We start from the raw sequence: 23,071 nt of genomic DNA, 5'->3' as shown, positions 1-23,071 counted from the left end.
AAAAAATCTGATATACCTCCTTCCATTTATTACAATATCTCACACTTTGTCGCTCCCTTGATGAGATATAAATTATATAGATCTAGAAATTACTATTATTTTGTGCTTTTATTCAATAAATAGTTACGTTGTTTTAACTCTTACTTTCAGTTTATTTCTGGGAAATCTTTCCGTGCACTGACTTGATCGCAACATACATTTTTTACACTGCCTTTACGACTTTTTTTTTTTCATGTGAATACAAGCTTAGCTGTACAATATTTTGAATTCAACCTTTACTACAGTTTTCCTATTTCATTAATTTTCCATTTACTGTCGTTTTATTATTTCATTATTTTACCTTTACTGCAGTTTTAATTTTTCATTTCTATACAAATCCATTCGAAACGTTTTAGGAGAAGCGAGAAATGTGATACTGATCATAATAATGATAACAATTTGAAAACGTAACAATTTTGAGCGAGCCAAGAGAAAACATAAGTGACTCGTAGAAAATGAATATGTAAATAAAATTATATAAATAAGCAAATAAATAAGTGATATTCAAAACATCCTTTAGAGAGATCTCTAAACGCAAAAGAATCTTACTTGAACCGGTTTTTCTCTTTTCAATTTCATATGCACTTTTGAAACTACGCGGGCGACCAACACCTGCCTTCTCATGTTAGGGGTTTTATGGCCGTAATGTCATGGATTTCTCAACTGAAAGTGAGAAAAGAATTGCTCCAAGAACCATAAAGGTCGGCTGAAGTGCCCACGTGTGTGTTCAGCCGAAGTTACTTAGCTATATAAGGGTTCTTGTGTTCGTTTCTGCGAGTTATTCTAACGACTTTTTTTTCTATTCGTTTCTTGTTTCCACTTTTTTTTATTTTTTTTCCAGTTTCTTTGTCTGTGTTCCAGGCAATGTGTCAGAAGACTCGTTACTGAGTTTGCTGTTGAATATGTATCGTTTTTATTCAGCATGTTCTTGCTTTCATATGATTCAAGATTCCCTTTGTTTACAACCAGAACCTGGTTGTGCAGCTCAGATCATGAAACTGGTTTAAAAAATCCGAGTTATTTTTAGTATCGTGCTTAATGAATTCCTTTCCCAGGCTGGTCACTGGTTGGCCTGGAAGATACTGGGGCCATCTTCCCCCAAGAAGGCGGGCTTAGTTCCCATGCATCCCCCAAAGCCCCCCAGCTAATAGATTCAATAGGAAACCATCGTTAAGTGTTAGAGATCATAAGTCATGCCGATAACAGACAATTTCTAACGTCTAAGACCACGAGAATCTTGACCCAACCCAGTTGCTCCGCATCTGCCGTGACCTTATCTATGACCCTGCGACCGGGATGGCAATTAGGATGGTAAAGAGACTTGCCCCCCACCCCCGGAAAAAAAAAGGATGGGGGGTGTCTCGGGAGGAGCTCAAGGATGTTCTCCAATGAGGACCAAGCGTGAGGATTGGGATTGCCAAGGGCGTTATCACGGGCGAGGTGGTGGAAACGTATGAGGCATTGTAGGAGGGTTTTGGGGGAAGGAGGAAGAAGACGGGGGGAGGGGCGGTATAGAGTTGCTGTAGGTGAGTCTCTAGAGGTGCTGTTATGCTATATATACCTTCGACAGCCTCCACCATGACATTCGACGTCTTCCCTCGACAACTAGAAGACGACAAGGGATCCTCCTCATCGGGGTAGTTTAACCGAAGGAAAAATGAAGATCGTGAGTTGAGATTCCGTCTTGAAGTGTTTTCACTCTTTTGCTCGAGATCGAGATGTGAGCCTCGCATAGACACTTGGTCTAATTCTAGAATATTTCCGTTTGTTTTCACTAAGAGCGTTACTTAGATCATAGGAACTCATCAAGTCTTTGCCAATTGTTCTGAATTCGTTACACCATTTCTTCAATGTAGAATCAACAAAACTACGTAATATAGATAGAAAATAAGTTAAATATTGAGCTAACTCTCGTCTGCTTTAAAGATTAGAATAGACTTTTTTTTGTAGTTTTGAATAATAAAAAATGGATTCGTAAAAAAGGAATCGGAAAACTGCATTTCTTTCTTGTGCACTTAAAGACACGAAGCTGCTAACATTAAAATGTATATTTGTCAGGATTTAAGACATCAGAGTTCTACGCTTTTGTGTTCTGGATGTTACGTCATTTTGAAAAGTATATTCTTATTCTCTAAATAAAAACATGTCTTTAAATGTATCACCAATATAGCTACACTCGTTAATAATATATTTACCATCGCAGATATAAAATTTATTTCTTGCCAAAATAGTTATATCTAAATTTGTGCTAAATCCTAAATCTATTTCTACTAGAAGATCTACCACCTTTTAACTTGCTTCACTTGTCTTTTTAAGAACACAATGGTACAATTGAAAAAGAAATTTCGTTCACTAAGACAATGCCATTAATATTTTGGAAAGAATAATCTGATTTTTTTCAATATTTAGTTTTACTTTCAATACATAGTCTCATCATTCTAATACAATATGGTAAGCAAACAAACAAGTTTGTCGTTTCAATTTATGCCTTAATCCTATAAAAATGCATTTATAGAACAATTTCGAAATAAGCTTTAGGGTATCGATTTAATTTTGAGAGTAAGAAAGTTTCTGAGTTTACGCATAATTGAAGAGATGGACTTAAAAGTCTTCTGCCCTATCAGCTTATTCTGTCAAAATGTTATTCGCTCCACCATTTTTTTATATGGAGGTATTTATGATAAAGCAAAATAATCACTGAATATCCAAAAAGCAGTTTTCAAATCCACTTATATATCGAAATATAATTATCAAAAGATATTAGTATGGGGATGAAATGTCGGTAATTTTCCCCTTTGTATAAAAGAATAGACAAAAGTGAAATTTTTTATGTTCGACTGTGTCAAAATTATATCGAAATATAATTATCAAAAGATATTAGCATAGGGATGAAATTTCGGTAATTTTTCCCTTTTTATGAAAGAATAGACAAAAGAGAACTTTTTTCTTATGCTCATCAATGTCAAAATTTCATCAAACATTAGCTTAATCCAGTTTTATACATCTTCCACAAAGAAATTCTTTAGACATTTAAATCTATCGTGGGATAGAAACAGAATTTTTTTCATGTTTTAATTTCCCTCTGTACTGTAGAATTGTTTTAATTAAATAAATAATTACATCCTTTCGGTCTCGTATTTAATACCTTTACTTGGGACCTCGAGTGAGCTCTAAACATCTTTCAACATGGTATATTAATATTTTTTTTCATATCTTCCTCTCGGATATATTATAAACTTATCTCTACCAAAGAATAGAAATAAAAAACTGCAAATCATTCTTACAAATCTTCCAGGAAATAATTCATGGAACTGACGCCTGTCTTTATCTATGCCGTCATACAGGTAGTGTTGCTGAGCCTCTTGGCACTGGGATGCGCTGCCCCTCAATTTGCGGGTGGCCGACGGTTCCAGTTCAACCCGCCCCCACGTCCATTCCAGCCAGTTCAACAGTTCCGTCCGGTTCCAACACCCCAACCGTATTACAACCGGCCAGTGGCTACCATCAGGGACTTCCGAGAAGATCACGGTAACGGCCACTTCCGCTATGAGTTTGAGACCGAGAACGGCATCAACGTCAATGCCGTAGGGACACCCGGTTCCAGAGGGCAGAGCAACATCGCTGGAGGATTCAGGTGAGGAGATTTATCACTTGGATTATTCTATCTTGATTTCTTCTTAAAGGAATATCAAGGTTTTATGGTTTAAAAATTTTCCTTTAATCCTTAACGTAGTGAATTATGTTGGGCATTTTGTAGGATTCAGGGATCAAATTTAGACATGAGTTTATCTATCTCACTACAAAAAAAATAAAATCAGCACTTATAGGCTTGAAACAGATTTTAGAGATACATTGTGAGAAATATCAACACCTTCTATCCGATTAGCCATATATGTTTGTTAAGAATACAATATAAATTATTATTATTATCACTAGCTAAGCTACAACACTAGTTGGAAAAACAGAATGCTGTAAGCCAAAGGACTCCGATAGGAAAAAATAGCCTAGTGGGGAAAGGAAACAAGGAAATAAATAAATTACAAGAGAAGTAATGAATAATCAAAATAACATTTAAAAAATAGCAACAACATTAAATTACCTCTTTCAAAAATAAACAAAAACAACAGCATTAAATTAGATCATTCAAAAATAAACTATGTAAACAAATGTATATCTAGAATACAACTGTAGGAATCGGTTCTATTATCTACATATAACGCCTTTGCTGCATATGTAAAAATATAAATAGATGAAGATTGCAAACATCACATTCAGTTATTATTATTATTAAATGGGGATATTAACCAGCCCGATGACATCATCTACAGTAAAAGGGGTTCTTTAAAAATGGTAATGCTGAATCAGTATAAATCTAAAATGTGTATTCACTTGTCATTGCTCGAATCACAATATTGATTTTTTAAAAATTCAATTACGTGTCTTGTGGTATATTTGTTTCCAAATTTCCTTTCCTCAATGGGCTATTTTCCCTGTTGGAGCCCTTGAGGTTATAAAATTATGCTTTTCCAACTAAGGATGTAGCTTAGAAAATAATAATAATAATAATAATAATAATAATAATAATAATAATATTAATTAACTGATTCTTTTTAAATAGACACTTCAGCAAACAGCAATTCTGAATCAGTCTCGGCTGTATAGCCACTTGATATTAAATTATCCTCTTAAATTCAATTCCTTTGAGTTGAAATCCAATAATAAAAAAATTCAATTCCTTCGAATTGAACCCCAATAATGAACAAACGCTAATCTAACACAAACCCGTTTTTGTTTCCCTCTCACAGCTTCCCATTCCCCGAAGGAGGATCCGCTCAGCTGACCTACGTGGCTGACGAATTTGGATACCGCCCCCAATCCCCGCTGATCCCAACCCCTCCCCCCCTTCCCGCCCACGCCATCGAGCAGATCCGCGTCGCCGAGGAGCAGCGCGCCCGCGGGATCCGATGGGACTAATAATGACCCCCCAAAAACCACACCAGGGAAGAGCCGCCTCCATTATCTCATGTCGGGATCGCGTAACTAGACGATGATTGCATCCGGTATCGGGAAAACGTGACGACAGACGACGTTTTGAATTAGAGATCTAAAAACTACTTTTCTTTGTCTTTTATTTTTTATTTTAGGTGTAATCTTTGTTATCAAATGCATAATCAGGTGCATTCTAACTTGCTTGCATTTGTGCCTTAAATTTTCAGAAGTTAAAGTAACTTCCATGCTTTGAAATTTCCGCTATTTAAAGGGACTTTGCTTTCCCTTGTTCAATTCTCCATTAAAAGATGTAAGAAAATTTATGAACTCTTTTATTTCGTGAATCCATTGATATATTGTCCCTGGTATGTTACCCGCATGCTTTGTGGTCCACTTGACCATAATGTAAAAGGGTAACTTATGGCAAAGGCCTTAATTACATCAGTGTGGCATTGAAAACGCATAAACAATAAGATGAATTTATGAATTATTTTTCTGCATATGAAGTATGCCTGCGCTTATGCCGTGTGTTTGGAGTAAACGATAGTACATGAGAATAAACACGAGGTTGATTATATATATATATATATATATATATACATATATATATATATATATATACATATATATATACATATATATATATACATATATAGACATACACATATATAGACATACACATATATAGACATACACATATATGACATATATATATATATATATATATATGCACATATATACATTACATATACCATGAATATAATTATATATATAAATATATGAATATATATACACACACATATATAATACATATATATATATATATATATATATATAACATGGTTGATTTCGATTTTCTGCAAAATGTCGGCATCAACTCTTCTCTCTCTTGATAGCTGAGTGATCTAAATAGTCAACCTTGAGTGTATATGAAGCCTGGAGATAGTATGATATAATATACAGTATTGCAGAATTAAGAAGGAAAGACAGACAGGATGTAGGAGAGGTTGGAATTGTCAAAGATGAAAATGGAAATGCCTTAATTGCGGAAGAAGAAGTCAAGAGAAGATGGAAAGACTATTTTTCACAACCATTAAACACTGAGATTGGGAGTGAAGAGCTAGAAAAGGTATCTCCAGTAGAAGGACCAATAACAAACATCAGAGAAAGTGAATTAAAGAACGTTATAAAGAAAGGAAAAGTAAATAAAGCTGCAGGAAAATCAAATGTAACAATAGAAATTATTACGGCAGGAAATCTAGGCAGGGTGGGTGCACATACTACTGGAAAAGAACTGGGAATGTACAGGAACTGTTAAGGGGCTGGGAAGATAGTTGGGAGATTAAATTGTATAAACAAAAAGGAAACCTGTTTAAACTGTGGGAACGTCAAAGAAATAACACTTTTGAAACCTGTACTAAAGATACATAAGAATAGTAGAAGGAAGCACGATACAGCTGATAGATAAACATACGCAGCAGTTTTGGTTTATCAAAGGCAAGAGCACAGTGGATGCTATCTTGATAGAAAGACAAGTGTAAACGAAGTATCAAGAAGTAAACATGGAAGTTTACATGTGGTTGGGGGATCTTGAAAAGGCTTATAACAGGCTACTTACACGGTTAGTCAATTGGTGTTTGAGAAAGCGAGGAGTATCGATAAGTTGGTAAGGTTAGTGAGGAAGATGCATGAGTGCAAGAACTACTGTACAGACAAAATATGGAGAGACTGAAGCATTCCCTATGAAAGTTGACTTCCATCAGGGATCTGTTTTGAGATCATTGATGTTTCTCTTCATCATAGGAACTTTTTCATCCGAAATGAGGAAGAACGGTGAATAGTGGGAACTGGTGTTTGCTGACGATTTAGTTGTTATAGGTTTTTAGCATGGAAAGAAGCCCTAGAGAAGGAAGGATTGAAGGTGAACACTGGAAAGACATAGCTAATGAATAATAGTGGAGAGGGACATGAAGAAGCATCACTTAAGTGGAAGATGGTACAGAGATAAACAGAAAATTTCACTCATTCTATAACAAGTCAATTGTGAAGGGTCGCTCACTGCCCTGGTAGAATTGGTATGGCCTGGTAACATCATCCTAAGACACAATTAACAAACGTAGGTTAATAACTCAAACGGAACACCAATTTAAAATGAGGAAGTACCCGCTTAAAAACAAAAAACATTATTCAGTGTATGTATGTATGTGAACGTGTGTTAGCGCTCGCGAATGTGTTTAAATATTAACGACTTAGCGCTGGAACTTACAATGTTTCAAGATGACAGCCGACTGGGAAGAAAAGAGAAACGCAGAGTAGATCAGGTGCATTCGAGTTTTATATCACGTTCATAAGAAAGCTTTAATATAACACGTAAGCGCTTGGTCCACTCTCTGCTTCCATTTTCCTCCCAGCCTTTTGTCATAAACACACACATACACACACACACACACATATATATATATATATATATATATCTGATCAATAACATAATGACGCCCGTATAAGTGGAGGAAAAACTTTGAAAATTTTATTTTAAAAATTTTAGAGCCCGTTTATTCCTTAAATCAAAAATTAAAAAACGACATAGATTGTGAGACGTATTCAAAGTTCCCACAACATATGCCAAAAATAAATCAGTTTACCCCTATAATGAAACCTAACTATAGTACGTATATTTTAGGTCCTTCATATGATAAAGGAAATGAATGAAAGTCCACGAAGAGGTAATGTGAATAGATATATGAAAAATATACAATATTTACCTATATTCCAAAAACGATATGCAAATCGAAGCGCTAGATCAGTGGAATTTTGAATGCAATGCCACCAAATTTGTCCTACTAAGCAAGAGACTAAACACAAAATCAATGTGAAAACAAAGAATCTGTATAAGAAATTTAAGAATTCCTAAATTTTCCTAATGATAGTTTAAGTTACTGAATAGTCCTGTTGCCAAGTGTGCAATATTTAACCCAGAGTTATCTCTACTTTAAATTACTTGCACCCAAATACCTTTCGTTCATCAACAGCGAAGAGTCGTTCATAGCATGAATTGCTACTTAATGTAATTAACAAGTTATCTAAATAAATTGAAAGTTCCCATCTTACGAATTAATATTCAATGAAGTACCTTTTTGCAGGATTTCAAGCGTTATATCCCTATGATATTTGTTGCCTATTATTAGTTTGTTAGATTTTTATCGTTGGTCATTATGCAACAGCTGATTTTAAATTTCTCTTAGAATTGCTCATCTTGTAGTAATGGAGATTTGACCTGTAGCTAACAATTTTGAATGACTTTCCTTTCAAGAAACGATGATATAAAGCTCAATGACGTAATAATATACAATTGAAATTTTATTCTAAAATTTTGCTCTTTTCCGGTTCCGTTCCCCCCCACACACACACCTATATATATATATATATATATATATTATATATATATATAATATATATATATATATATATATATAAATATATATATATATATATATATATAGATAGATAGATATATATATATATATATATATATATCTATATATATATATATATATATATATATTATATATATATAAATATATGTATATGTATATATACACATAGTAAAGGACACATGAAATTCTATTAATATAAAGCACTCAGGTATTCACTGTATACAGAAATATGCACACCAGCGCTAAAACCAAATACATTTGCCTTTTTATAACTTTTCCCCTTTAGGAGGTAAGACTTTGACCTCGACCTTTTTTTAGGAGGTAAGACTTTGACCTCGACCTTTTTTTTTATTATTTTTCCTTTTTCTTATTTTATTCGAGCATTGGCTAGGAAACAACATTAGATTGTCTGTCCCATCGGCCTCCGCACAGGAAAAAATAATACGGAAATGAGTTTTCTCTTAACTTTTTAATTTTTGGAAAATACTTTAAGAAATGAATGGAAATAGATGGGTACTCAAATACCATTTCCCCTTTCGCCTACAGGAATAACTACAGGGACATTCAGTAGAAAGCATTCCTTCGCCACGCCAAGCAGTCTTATTTTGCTCCTAACTCTACTGCGTACTTGCACTTCAATGTGTTTTATTCAAAATCTAATAGATTTGTCATTAGGTTATACCCCATATGTCCGCCAAGTTTAGTTGAATTTGGTTCGGTAGTTTTTGCATAATGTTAAAAAAAAATAACCAAAAAAATAATTGCCATTTACTTAACATAACGATTATTTTCAAAGTACTGCTACGTACTTGTACTTTGATGTACTTTATCCAAAATGTTACAGATTCATCCTTGGATCATACCCAACACGACTACCGAGTTTAATTAAAATCGAATCAGTAGGTTATGAGTAAAGTTGCTCACAAACAAATAAATAAATGAAGAAACGAACTATGTTTATAAATTGATTTTTTATGGTATCTAAATCACTGAATCTTTCATTCTCAAATTCGCTACTCAGTCATATAGATGGCCTTTGAATGCTCAAACATTCTCTCCCTCATATAATCATTTCCATATGTTGTACATTAATCCTCTATCTCAATCGCTTGCTACTCATTCACCATTGAGTAACGTCATTATCATAATGGATTCAACCTCCCAGCCACATAACTTTTTTCGAGTCCTTCACCCACCACATCAGTCATCTGATTCAGACCTGATTCCAGAATATCAGATTAAGACTGACAACTGGTTCCTGAATTTCGCAGGCACGGAACCTGCAATTACCGTAACCTGAAGACCCGTAAATTTGCATTTTAATAACTTAAGTATACATGATAGGATTGCCTAATCATTCGTGAGGCCTCCAGGTTTGGCCCAGGCGAGTTCAGATCATGGAGGACTCTTTGACCTCCCCTTGTCTTTTATATTTAGGATTTGGAATTCGAAAGGAACCTGTTGGAATACAATGAGCCTTTCCATGACGTCTGAAATGTCACGTATTTGGATGTCTTCGTGTTCATTGTAAGTCGTTAGAATATTAAGCAAGAATAAAATTTCAACTAGAAGGGCGCTAACTACGATGTATTTTCCTCAGAATCTAACGGATTTATCCTTGGGTCATACCCAAGATCTATAGACCAAGCTCTTTCTGTAGGTCTTGGTCATACCCCATATGTCCACCAAGTTTCGTTTAAATTGGTTCAGTGGTTTTTGCGTAATGGCATTAACAAATAAAATTTAACTAACAACCAATGTGCCATTTACCTAACATTGTGATTATTTTCAAAGTACTGCTGCGCACTTGTACTTTGATGTATTTTATCGAAAAAGTTACAGATTCGTCCTTGAGTCATACCCATGACTACTAAGTTTAGTCTAAATCGGTACAGGCGTTTTTGTGTAAAGTTGCTCACAAACAAACGAACAAACAAACAAATAAACTAACAGATATGGGTGATTATATACCCTACGCAGTGAAGGCAATAATATAATAAATACCAAATGTGTAAAATATCTAAAGCTCGGTTAATTTGATTTGTCGAAAAAAAAAAATCCAATTACATTGTCAAAATTTCGCATCTTTTGGCCTTCTCTGAAACCTCAACTCACTGGGAATATTATAAAATTTAAGCCATGTTCAATCATGAGGGAATGATGGATCACTTTCTTAAAAGTAAAATGTGAAAGGAAATAATGGTGAATAAGGTGAGAATATTTCCATAATAAGCAAAAATACAAATAAATTCCCGTTTGCTACATGCAGCATCACTCTAATGTTGACGTCTTTAAGATTATAATTTTCATTGCATCATTTGTTGGTTTTTGTTTTCAGTATCGATGATATTACCATTATTATTATCAGTAGTAAAAGTAGTAGTAGTAGTAGTAGTAGTAGTAGTAGTAGTAGTAGTAGTAGTAGTAGTAGTTTAGATTGGATCTTCGATACCGATCAAATACGCAAAACAATTTTATCGAAAACATAACATCAATATAGAATATCTGTCTAATAATACCGAGCACTATCGAGAGGGTATTACTGTAGTTTGGCCAAGGCATCAGCCAACTGTTGAAATACTACGAGGGAGTTCTTGTACGATCCTTAAATACTGGCCAGACAGTTTGATGTTAGATCCTTTTTTATTTTTGACTCTTTCCTTACCCCAACATACTGTACTTTAAATAGGCTGGTGCAAACTATATACTTTCTTGCACAAGTGACAGCATTAAGCATGTACAGTACAGACAATTATTATTATTATTATTATTATTATTATTATTACTTGCTATGCTGCAACCCTAGTTAGAAAATCAGGATGCGATAAGCCCAGGAGCTCCAACAGGGAAAATAGCCCAGTGAGGAAAGGAAATAAGGAACAATAAAATATTTTAAGAACAGTAACAACAATATAATAAATATTTCCTATATAAACTATAAAAACTTTAACAAAAAAAGGAGGGGGAAGAAAAATAAGATAGAATAGTGTGCCCGAGTGTACCCTCAAGCAAGACAAACTAAATAATTGATCAGCAATGAAACAGCAATGGCTGCAGTATATAGAGGCGTGAGCTCAAGGTAGATAACGACAGCATAAGAGTACGCTTAAGAATCGAATTAGTCAATTCATGTAAAAGAAGACCCCATCCAAGTGGCCTGTGAATCTCCAACACTAGATCAGAGACAGAATAAAAAGAGATATATCTCAGTGGCCAATTACCACCCCCTTCCTCTCGAGTCTGGGCAAAATGTATAAAATATGTAGCAAGCAACAAATTGTGTGAACAAAAAGCTCAGGGTGTGATAGAAAACGAGCAAGAATTACACTATCAAGATGGACTGACGAATAAAGGTACTTCACATTATATAAATACAAGTATATCTGATTGATGTCGCAGTACCGTGGGATCCCAGAGTGGAAGAGGAGAACGGAAAAAAAAAGTACCAAGAGTTACGAAATGAATTGAGAAGGTTAACAAATATGCCAGGGTGGGGGGGGGTCGTCTATAATCCCTGAAGCACAGGGAACGAAACCAAAATCGCTAAAAAATAGAACAGATTGAGAGCTGAGAGACCCCCAAGACTCAGGCATGAGAGCATGCTACTGAAAACTGCACATATAGTGAGGAAAGCTGTGAATTCCTAAAGAAACAGGACGCTGTCCCGGAACCCCACACTGAAGCCACAAGTCTAAATAGATGTGATTGAAAATAATTATAAAGATGTAACGACTGAGCCGTGACTGAATGTTAGGGGGTTCACAATAATATGGCGTTATATTATGTATTAGATATATAAAGTAAAGGTAAAAACATGACGTTTCGAAATTTTGAAAGAGTTTCTTTTACAGATTTTCTAAACGTCATGTTTTATTCGTTTGCAACACATTTAATACGACCAAAACAGTAACAAAAACAACAACATCAACAGCAATAATAATAATAATAATAATAATAATAATAATAATAATAATAATAATAATAATACCATCTCCCTCCCATAATTTGAACCAATGATGGTCTGTTTAAAAAAAAGTAATAATAATAATGGTGATGATAATCGGGTAACTTGACTAAAGCCCTTAGCTTCGGAGCGAAATATACTCTATCAAGAATATGTAACATGAAACTAGAAATTGTAGTGTAAACATGGTTTTCAGAATGTTCTAGAGTAGACTATAACGGAAATATGTAATTTTTTGCTTATATATTTCTATCGGGACCGTTCTTATCAAAACTCTATGTATGCATGAAAACTAATATGAAATTTTTATATATGATAGAATATCCGTATTTGAGTTTGAATGTTTTATGATTATATTAATCAAATTCCAATTTTAAAATATACTAAGAAATGTAAGGAAATACAGTATATGAGGTGACTTGCATTTGAATTTTTCTACTAAGCGAACAAAATAAGCACTAGTCAATTTAAATAAGGTTTTTCCTTCATATTCTTAATGATTCTTTCGACAATTGCCATGCTTCCTAATGAGGGAAACCGATAAATCAACCAAATTTATTTTTTTATAATCTTATTCTAATCATATTTCACCGGAAATTAAATATATAATAAAAAGGAAAAAGTAAAGACTGCCAGTCATAAGAAGTGGATGTGATAAACGCTTCCGCCAAAGAGGATTCAAAGACCATAAAGATATGATAAAACGCATGATCTCTGCAGTGCTTCCATCAGGACAGTAGAATAACCTTGAGCTTAATTGTTGAGTGAAGATTTTTCAGCTTTTTTTTTTTTTTTTTTTTGGCAAATTTTATTCTATCGACCCCTTCCGGAGTATGAGAATTACAAAATTACACAAATATATATATATTTTACACAGAAACTACAAAAAGAAGAGACCAATAGATTACAACTATATTTATGTACACTTATATTTAGCAAGTACATAATTAAACCATAAAAGGTATTCTGCCTTCATTTTAAATAGTAATTTCATCTTTCACTTACAAGGGATGAAATTCTAATTCGAGACTGAAATGTTACGTTCTGAAAACCATTTTCCACAAGATTAACAATAAGGGTTGATCAGAAACGACTAATGCAATAATAGGTGAATTTATAGATTTCCTCATTCAGAACTGTAGCCAATTTTCTATCTACTCAATAAAGTTGCTTCAGTATGGCAAAGAAATGTTCAAGGATAATTGTTAATTCAACCTTGATAAATGTTTATAAGATGTTGAAACAATTTAAATATTCCACTCACACAGCAACAACAAATACAACCGTTTCTAGTCCCACTCTAGTATGGATGGCCCTTACTAGTATATATATATATATATATATATATATATATATATATATATATATATATATATATATATATATATATATATATATATATATATATATATATATTAGACACGCACACACACACACACACATATATATATATATATATATATATATATATATATATATATATATATATATATATATATATATATATATATATATATATATATATATATATATATATAAGGTACACGTAAGCATAGCCAGAGAGATTAGCCGGTGAGACGTCAAGGTCGGTCAAAGCACGCATAAGCCAACTCGCCAGACACTCATTAAACATACTCTATCTATTATTCAATTCCGAGACACTCTTTACTGAAAATGTTTCCTAAATCTAACTTCGGTGCATTGCTCGAATTGTTTTGATTCTGCGTTCAGTTTCTCTTACCATTTTTCTTTTTGTTAATAGCCACCCCCCCCCCTTTCTCGTTTGTTTATACGTATTACAGTATACCTATTATTAAATCTGTATATCTCTTCAAATTTCTTGTCTGAATCCTACAATGACAACATATCATATTCTAAATCTGGATTAATCTGTTTATGTCTTTCTTAAATTTCTGTCTCAATCTTATCTTATATTCTGAATTTGGATTAAACTCCTATCTCTATCTCTTGATGTTGTTAATAGTTTATATATGACATGTCTGTTTTGACGTTGTTACTTTTTTAGAATGATTTATTGTTAATGTGTTCTCTTCATTTATTTATTTCCTTATTTCCTTTCCTCACTGGGTTATTTTTCCCTGTTGGAGCCCCTGGGCTTATATAGCATCTTGCTTTTCTAACTAGGGTAGTAGCTTGGATAGTAATAATAATAATAATAACTGTCAATCTGATTTTCGTTTCCTCTTCACTTTTCTCTACTTTAGCACTGAACACCCATCTTCAGTCTACGTCGCATTCGAGCAGGATCATAATTTGTAAGATAACATCTGATTTCTGTGGCTCGTGAGAAAGGGCGGGCAATCATCGGGTACTGTCATTACAGATTGAAGTATACCATTAGATTTTGTCTCCAATGAACGAATCGTTAACCTTCGGAATAGTGACAAAGGTAACGCGGATGTGGTATATGTCACACCCCGTTATCAAAAGATATCTTTTGCTATATATATATATATATATATATATATATATATATATATATATATATATATATATATATACATACATATATAAATGTATCTATATGCATAAATACATATGGTTTCAGTATGTATATCCTGGTTCAAAGGGCAATGTCACAGCCGCTTGCCTCTGGCATTCATGAGCGGCCTTTAAACCTTTGAAGGCAGTTTTTTTCTTTTTGCTACTATTCATAAATTAATATGACACATTATTTAAGCTTGATGAAGATATAATGCCTAACAATGCTATTATTTTGAAAGATTTTTATCTAATTCTCGTCTTAGCGTTTAATTTAATTTCTAAATTGTCTAAATCATTTTTAAGATCTAAAAGGTATATTATATTACCGAATGATTATAATATCGTCTTATCGTCTTAAGTCATCATAAGAATCGGAGGTCGGATCCAGATAAGCAACAAAGTAAAAGCATGTCGGATAGAAATTTGATAAACTTGGGGTCTAACACACACATACGCACAAACACACACATACTATATATACATACATATATATATATATATATATATATATATATATATATATATATATATATATATATACATATATATATATAATAAAGAGAAAGTGTTCGGCTATAAAATTTATTTATATATATATATATATATATATATATATATATATATATATATATATATATATATATATATATATACATACATATATACACACACACACATATATATATATATATATATATATATATATATATATATATATATATATATATATATATATATATATATATATCCTTCCTGACACGCGGATGGCAACTATTCGTTAAACAATCTCCCTCAAATCGCTAAAACTAAATGTTGTAAATAGGAAAGGGGTGGCGGAGGGGGTGAGAAGAGTTGAATCTGTGAGAGGATGTGTGCATATCTATCTAAATACTCAGCCGTAATTTACGACGGGTCGCATACAATATATATATATATATATATATATATATATATATATATATATATATATATATATATATATATATATACATATATATATATAATAAGCGAGTTAAATTATTGCAAAAAGACATTCGTTCTGAGATATCTAATCTTGGAATTAGTATAACTGACTGTAAAAAAAAAAGAAAAATTGCATCCTGAATCTCATTCTTGGATATTCTTCACCTTTGGAAGCTACGTAGAATGACACCTTTCACGCTCAATTTGCAAAGAAGAAGCTCTTTAGAGGGACACAATAGTATGATGATGAGAGAGGAATATATTATGAGAAAATAAAAGGAAAATGATGGGAAAAGAAGATGAAAATGGTTAGGGAGGCTTCGACATGCGATGGAATAATAATAGAGAAAACGAAAGGAATGAAAGATTTAAATCATTTTGTTTAAAGACGTAGAGTTGAATTTTTTAGATAGTTATTAAAGACCTATACATATAATGACAGTGTACAAAGTAATTATTCAGTTTTTCAATTATGTATACGTACATACATACGTTTATGACTTAATATTCTATCAAAATATGTTTAAAATAAAAACAATTTCACCTACAAACTATCTTTTTTCAATTGATATATTATACAAAATGATATCTATCGGCGTTCCGTTAAATGATTTTATCAATGACCCAGGTTCTGCTCTGTGACACATGACCTAGTGGGGCAAGATGTGTGTGCACCTATTTTCATCTGGGCATGTGGGCCTCCTATTTCTACCAGACGTGACTGGCCTAATAAGAGGAGTCATCCATTTGATTTCAGCGAACTTACGAAAAAGCTGCCAAAGTCTAATATGTTCTTTGGGTTATCTTCATTTTGGTTAAGGTTACACTGCACGAATTAGGAATTTCCATTTCATCATTCTATTGCCTTTTTCAATTTGAAGATTTTTAAAAGTTTTATTTTTATCTAAAATTCTAAAACACGTAAGAATATAACTTTTTAGATTGTTTAATAATTAAAAGGTTTCTCTGTTTTAATTTGTCAAGGGCTAATTTTCACATACTTGGTTTAGTTTTATTTTCAAAGAGTATACGCTGCGCTCCTCCACAAGAACATCTTGAGATTTAAAGTGAGTATCTCAAGTAATATCGATGAAATTAATGTTTCTAATTCGCCTTAATAAGTATCTATATCTTTCGTGGTGTGAAATCCGTGCGATGCCCATTTGCGTTTCCAGCAGTTTAAGGATGGTGAACATAAACTGTAGAAACCATTGAAAGAGTTCTAATTTCTTATTTCACGAAAATCAACATGCAAAACAAGTAGCTTTTCTACTTATTTGAAAGCCAAAAGCTTTAAAATACACTTGATACAATTATTATTATAATTACTATTATCATTTATTTTTTATTTTTATTATTATTGTTACTATTATTATTATAATTATTATTACTATGTTATTATCATTATTATTTCTTGCTAAGCTACAACCCTAGCTGTAAAAGTAGGATGCTATAAACAAATAAAAAGACGTAGGAGCCTATGTTTGTATCTACCATACCAATGAACTTTTATACATCAGGTGACCAGGATATTACCAAACAGATAAACAATCAGTAAGGAGGAACCGAAACTGAAGAAAATCCTCATTCCTCAGTATCCTAGAGCTTCTCCCTTTTCTCCCTCCCGAATTTCCTAAGAGTACAGAAATAACGAGCTGTCCTTTTAACCTTGGAATCATGCTCGAAGAATTCACTAATCATTTTTTTTTCTTTTTTTTTTTCGTGAAAACTTGTATTGTGAAGAACTTGACGTAAGGTGGCAGGTAATGTTAAAGGAGAAGTAATTATGGAATTTACACAGGAGCGCCGTAATAAGAAACCTGTTTTTTTCTTACTTTTAAATTTTTTTTATATATCTCCTTGGTTGAAGAAATTTAGAATAAATACATGTACGAGAATCTGTTTAAAAATCTAAACATATGATATAGATGTATGTTATCTGTTCTTTTCCTATCGCTACATCAAGGCAATTACAACCTTTGTTATACCATAGAGTTCTCTAGCTTAAGGTTACACTCTGGCACACTATTCTATCTTATTTCTCTCCCTCTTGTTTTGTTACAGTTTTTATAGTTTATATGTGAAATATTTATTTTAATATTGTTACTGTTCTTAAAATATCTTATTTTTCCAAGTTCCATTTCCTCACTGGGCTATTTTCCCTGCAGGAGCCCTTGGGCTTATAGCATCCTGCTTTTCCAAATAAGGTTGTAGCTTAGCAAGTAACAACAACAACAACAACAACAACAACAACAACAACAATAATAATAATAATAATAATAATAATAATAATAATAATAATAATAATAATAATAATAATAATAATGATCTCCTATCATAACATAGCCAAGTTCTGATTAAAACAAGAACCTGAAACAAATAAAAAAAAATTTAATTTATTCCTTTATCAACTATATATCAATTTTTCAATAGATTTTTTATGGTTCTTTTTTACAATTATGTTCCGCAATAGTGATCTGATTAGGACTGCATTATATTTTCAAGCTCTTCAAGTTTTGATCGATTACCTTCCGAAGTTTATCTCGTTTGGAGTTTTAAGTAAAAAAAAAAAAAAAAAAAAAAAAAAAAAAAAAAAAAAAAAAAAAAACGCCGTAATTAATAGGTTTGTTCTTCCTGTTATTAAATAATTCAATATATATATATACATATATATATATATATATATATATATATATATATATATATATATATATATATTTATATAATCATCTACGTCTATTAACGCAAAGGGCCTAGCTTAGATTTCGCCAGTCTTCTCAATCTTGAGCTTTTAAACCAATACTTCGCCATTCATCATCTACTTCACGCTTCATAGTCCTCAACCATGTATACCTGGGTCTTGCAACTCTTCTAGTGCCTTCTCAAGCCTAATTAAATGTTTGGATCTAAACTTTGAGTTACAGTTTCAGCTAAGTATGGCTTTTTTTATAAGTTTGTTAATCCATTTTAGTTAAAAGTTTTATATTTTATATAAGAAATAATAATTTTAATGTTGTTACTGTTCTTAAAATATTTTATTTTTCTTTGTTTCCTTTCCTCACTTGGCTATTTTCCCTGTTGGGGCCCCTGGCATTATGGCATCCTGCTTTTCCAACTAGGATTGTAGGTTAGCAAGAAGTAATAAATAATAATAATAATAATAATAATAATAATAATAATAATAATAATAATAATAATGGGTTTTACCTAAAAAGAAACTATTTACCAGATATTGTTTCAATTTCTTTATAAAACAGTGCAATATTAGTTACGACATTGGAACTCGCATAATCGAATAGACCTTTGAAAATACACTATTTTGAATCCCATAAACTACTAGCGGAAATCTCTATTAACGAGGTTAAAGAGTTTAATAAAAGAAAAAAAAAATCCCATTCATCTTACCACAGGCCACAGGAGCCTCCTTCCACCAGGTAGTTCAGGAAAATAAATTGATAGGTGGTGCTTCTGTCGTAATGTCATTTGTTCGAACAGAATAAAGGGCACAACGTTTTGTATTCTAAATTTCTTGGTTATTTGTTTTAAATATTGGAATATATAATATAATTACAACTCTTATTTTATTTATCGTGTTAATAAAAAATGTTAAGGTAGAAACGAGTGTTTGATATACTTAGTCTGATTATGGAAGATTGAAGCCAAGTCCATGTTCGAACAGAGGTTGGAACACGAAGCTACAACTCACCCCTCTACTACGTCTGTATAATTGAACTAAGAGACAAATCATAGTAATAAAACGTATCGTGAAACATGCACCACATGCCAGAACAAAGACACAAAGAGATAATATTAAATCGCGAGCGAAGCGAGTTAAAGGTGTCAAAGGTTAAAGGTGTCTGGTTTCAGTTCCAGCTCCACCAGAATAGATACTCACCAGAACGTCAGCCGGGCAAGCCACACCCCCCACTGTGGTGCCCTACCACAGCAGTAGCCTCCCCAGTAAACAGCTTAAACTCACGGCCCTGGGCGGGGATCGATCTCTTGCCACGCGAATGCGAGGCAAACACGTTACCACTGTACTAGTTCCGGCAGAACAAATACCAATTAAACTAAGTGATAAACTAGATAAACGAGATCGGGTACTAGTTAGAGAGCGTATCTTCGCCAACACCTCATTTGTTACCATGGTTATGCAAACAAATCAGATAACAATAGCCGTGCAATTACGAAATTTGCACTGTTTGCAAATTCATTGACCCCACTAACCTTTGAACTCTACCTGCTGACAAGGTTAATGACGTCACTATATCAGGTTGTATATCACAAGATATCATGGCCATTTTGGCACTAGTCTCATGCAAATCGGATAGAAATAGACCATGATATAGCAAAACGACGTTTTTTACCTTGTCGTGACCTTGACCTTGATCATGTTGTATATCACAAGATAGGCATTTGAATTATACACATTTTGCACTAGTGTCATACAAATCGGATAAACATTGTTTGACCACAATATAGCAGAAATACGTTTTTACCTTTCTTTGACCTTGAACTTTTACCAAATCATGTTTTACATGACAAGTTAGGCAAAAAATGGCCATGGCATGGCCAGGAGGCGTTTTTTTTTTTTTTTACCTTGGCGTTTTACCCAACCACTCTCATATCACAAGATATGTAATTGACTTATCCACATTTCGGCACTAGTTTCAGGAAAATCGGATAAAAAAAATACTACGATATAGAAAAAAAAAATTTTCCCTTTTCGTTACCCTCACCTTGACCTTTGACCCAATTACTCACATACTCTAATCAAATTGTCCTTGGATCATGGTCAATCATTGCGCCAAACTTCATGACATTCGGTCAAATACTTTTTGAGTTATGCGAATCATAAACAAACAAATATGCAAACAAATAAATAAATCAATACTCGCCTCTTAAAATATAACCTTTAAATAACGCCAAAATAATAGCCCATGTGGGGGGGGGGGGGGTAACACACGTACTGAAACATGTTCCACTTGCCAGAACATAGGAAAAATTACATAATGTTAAATCGCAAAAGAATCGAGCTACAGAGGAGCAAAAAACAATTACACTACAGTGGCACTCAGTAGAGCGCAGACCTCCGCCGCGGCAGCTCATTTCTCGACCTTGACATTCGAATTATTGGTGTGGATTTTTATACACTCAAATATAAACCAAGTTTGAAGTTTCTGTGACAACGATGTCCAAACTTATAGCTGATTACGTGAATTAGACATTTTGCTTGAACGTGAATTTGACCTTTGACCTTGACCTGCCAAAATTTAATCATTTCTAGCTTTTTACATAAAAGTTAATCCCTGCAAGTTTCATCGCTCTACGATTAAAATTGTGGCTAGGAAGCTGTTCACAATCAAACACATACAAACAGGGGGTAAAACATAACCTCCTTCCAACTTCGCTGGTGGAAGTAACAAGTGGTAAATTAGATCGATAAAATAACGCCAAAATACATACTCTATAGACCTTGATACTAACCAACATGGCTAACGCGCGTAGCGAAACATGTTCTGTTACCAGAGAATAAGAATAGAGCAAGGCGAGCTACAATAAAACTAAAACCAATAAATAATTGGTGTTAATTTGGCGTTACAAAATACAGGCAAATACGCTCAAGTACATAAGGAGGTCATTGTAGCACGATGAACAAGGACACAAAAGTTTATATAGGTACACTATAATACGGACTTCATAGAAAATAGGATTTAAAAATTACGTTTTCTAGGTCCAGGAAGTCCAAGCACATACAATTGCCTGTTTTGATCGTTTCATTACTATTACTCGGTTTTGATAAAAAATTAACATTTTTATTCTGACGATGACTGGAGAAAACAACGAAGTTTAGAAAAGTTAATTTAAATATAATACAATACAAATTTACCAAGTTCTCTGCCCTTTTTGTACTTTTTATAGTGTAAAACTTTTATGGAAAAATTATTTGAAATACGTATGCATTATCTAGCATTACTATCGCTAGTAATACCATCGTACCGTTGGTAACTCTGTGTACCATTCGTCATCGTCGGTAACACTGTGTATCATTGTTAACGTTGCTAATGTTATCGTTCGAATCACATCCGTAAGAGAAGTGTCGCCGTTGAACTAGTGTTTATATTTAAATATTTTAACCCATCATGTATGACAACATTGTTTATCTTTAACCATTTTAACAGAAAATATATGTTTTCCTGTAGAAAATATCGTGATTTGACCGGTTATCACCTTCATTTCATCCGTAATAATATCAACTAATTCGACAACTTAAAGTTAGCCGAATTGGTTGATCTGTTTGTTTGCGGTTGAAATGAACGTCAAATTCGGTTAAATCACGTTATTTACTATAGGAACTCATATTTTCTGTTCAAAATCACACCCTGTAATACAATACAAATTTACCCAATTGTACTGGTAGGCCTACAGAGTATAATTCGAGGTGTTTGAAACGTAATTGATGGCGATAACTATAGGCACAAAGCCATAGCTTTTCAGTTAAGGTAGTCGATCTACCATAACTAAAAACTATGGATTTCCGCCAGAAATCACTATTAAAACCGCCCAAAACACCACAACATTCACCAAATAAATCTTGTTTCCTTCAAACCGTTTATAGCACTGTTCTATAATTCTACCATTGTTCTAGAGAGAAATATATATATATATATATATATATATATATATATATATATATATATATATATATATATATATATATATATCATATTCACTGGAATATATAATGTTGCATGCACATCAGCAGTATTATTTACCTGTACATAGGCCTATGCTGGCGTGCGTTGGTGACTTGGTTTCGTGATGCTCACATGTTGACTGGATGAGGTTCGTGAAAATGGTGTCGGAAATCACTCTCTTGTAACAATAAAGACTGAATAAATTTTTATATTAGTTTGAATAACTAACGTTTTAGCTGTTATTACTGTAATGATTTTCTACATGATATGAAACACTATTTCAACATAATGCACTCTTCCTGTCGACAAAACATCAATCTATATCATCAATAATTAATGAGGGATGTATGTATCATAGCGGCCACCTGTATTTATGATGATGGCTGACTTTGAATACAAGTGTAATGGGGGGGGGGGGGCATGGGGCGTTAGCCACCCCTCCCCGTTAGGTAAGTAGGTGAGGACATGGCTGTTAGGTT

At 33.0% G+C, this 23,071-nt stretch overlaps 1 protein-coding gene and 1 long non-coding RNA gene across 3 annotated transcripts in view; one reads left to right on the top strand and one right to left on the bottom strand.

Annotated features, from left to right (window-relative positions):
* LOC137637946 (uncharacterized) overlaps window positions 1-22,840 on the bottom strand; it is a 183,981-nt gene extending 161,141 nt beyond the window's left edge. The window contains exon 1 of one of the 2 annotated variants that reach the window (XR_011043828.1): window positions 22,671-22,840. This is a non-coding gene — a long non-coding RNA (uncharacterized lncRNA). The remainder of the gene's footprint in view (window positions 1-22,670) is intronic. The other variant, XR_011043827.1, reaches the window with a different exon arrangement.
* Window positions 1,551-5,349, top strand: LOC137637943 (cuticle protein AM1199-like). Its single transcript, XM_068370048.1, has 3 exons — window positions 1,551-1,705; window positions 3,384-3,673; window positions 4,845-5,349. Exons 1-3 carry the CDS (start codon window positions 1,697-1,699, stop codon window positions 5,011-5,013), a joined length of 468 nt encoding a protein of 155 aa, XP_068226149.1. The 5' UTR covers window positions 1,551-1,696; the 3' UTR covers window positions 5,014-5,349.
* Window positions 22,841-23,071: the final 231 nt, after the last annotated feature.

This window comes from Palaemon carinicauda, chromosome 3, assembly GCF_036898095.1.
Source record: "Palaemon carinicauda isolate YSFRI2023 chromosome 3, ASM3689809v2, whole genome shotgun sequence".
NCBI classification, from domain to species: Eukaryota; Metazoa; Arthropoda; class Malacostraca; order Decapoda; family Palaemonidae; genus Palaemon; species Palaemon carinicauda.
The sequence above is the reverse complement of the archived record's forward strand: the minus strand, read 5'-3'. Positions and strand labels throughout refer to the sequence as shown.

What these genes read in the sequence shown, in the direction of transcription:
- LOC137637943 (XM_068370048.1), top strand. An exon ending in AACATCGCTGGAGGATTCAG is followed by an intron (nt 3,674 to 4,844) that starts GTGAGGAGATTT and finishes TCCCTCTCACAG; the next exon opens with CTTCCCATTCCCCGAAGGAG.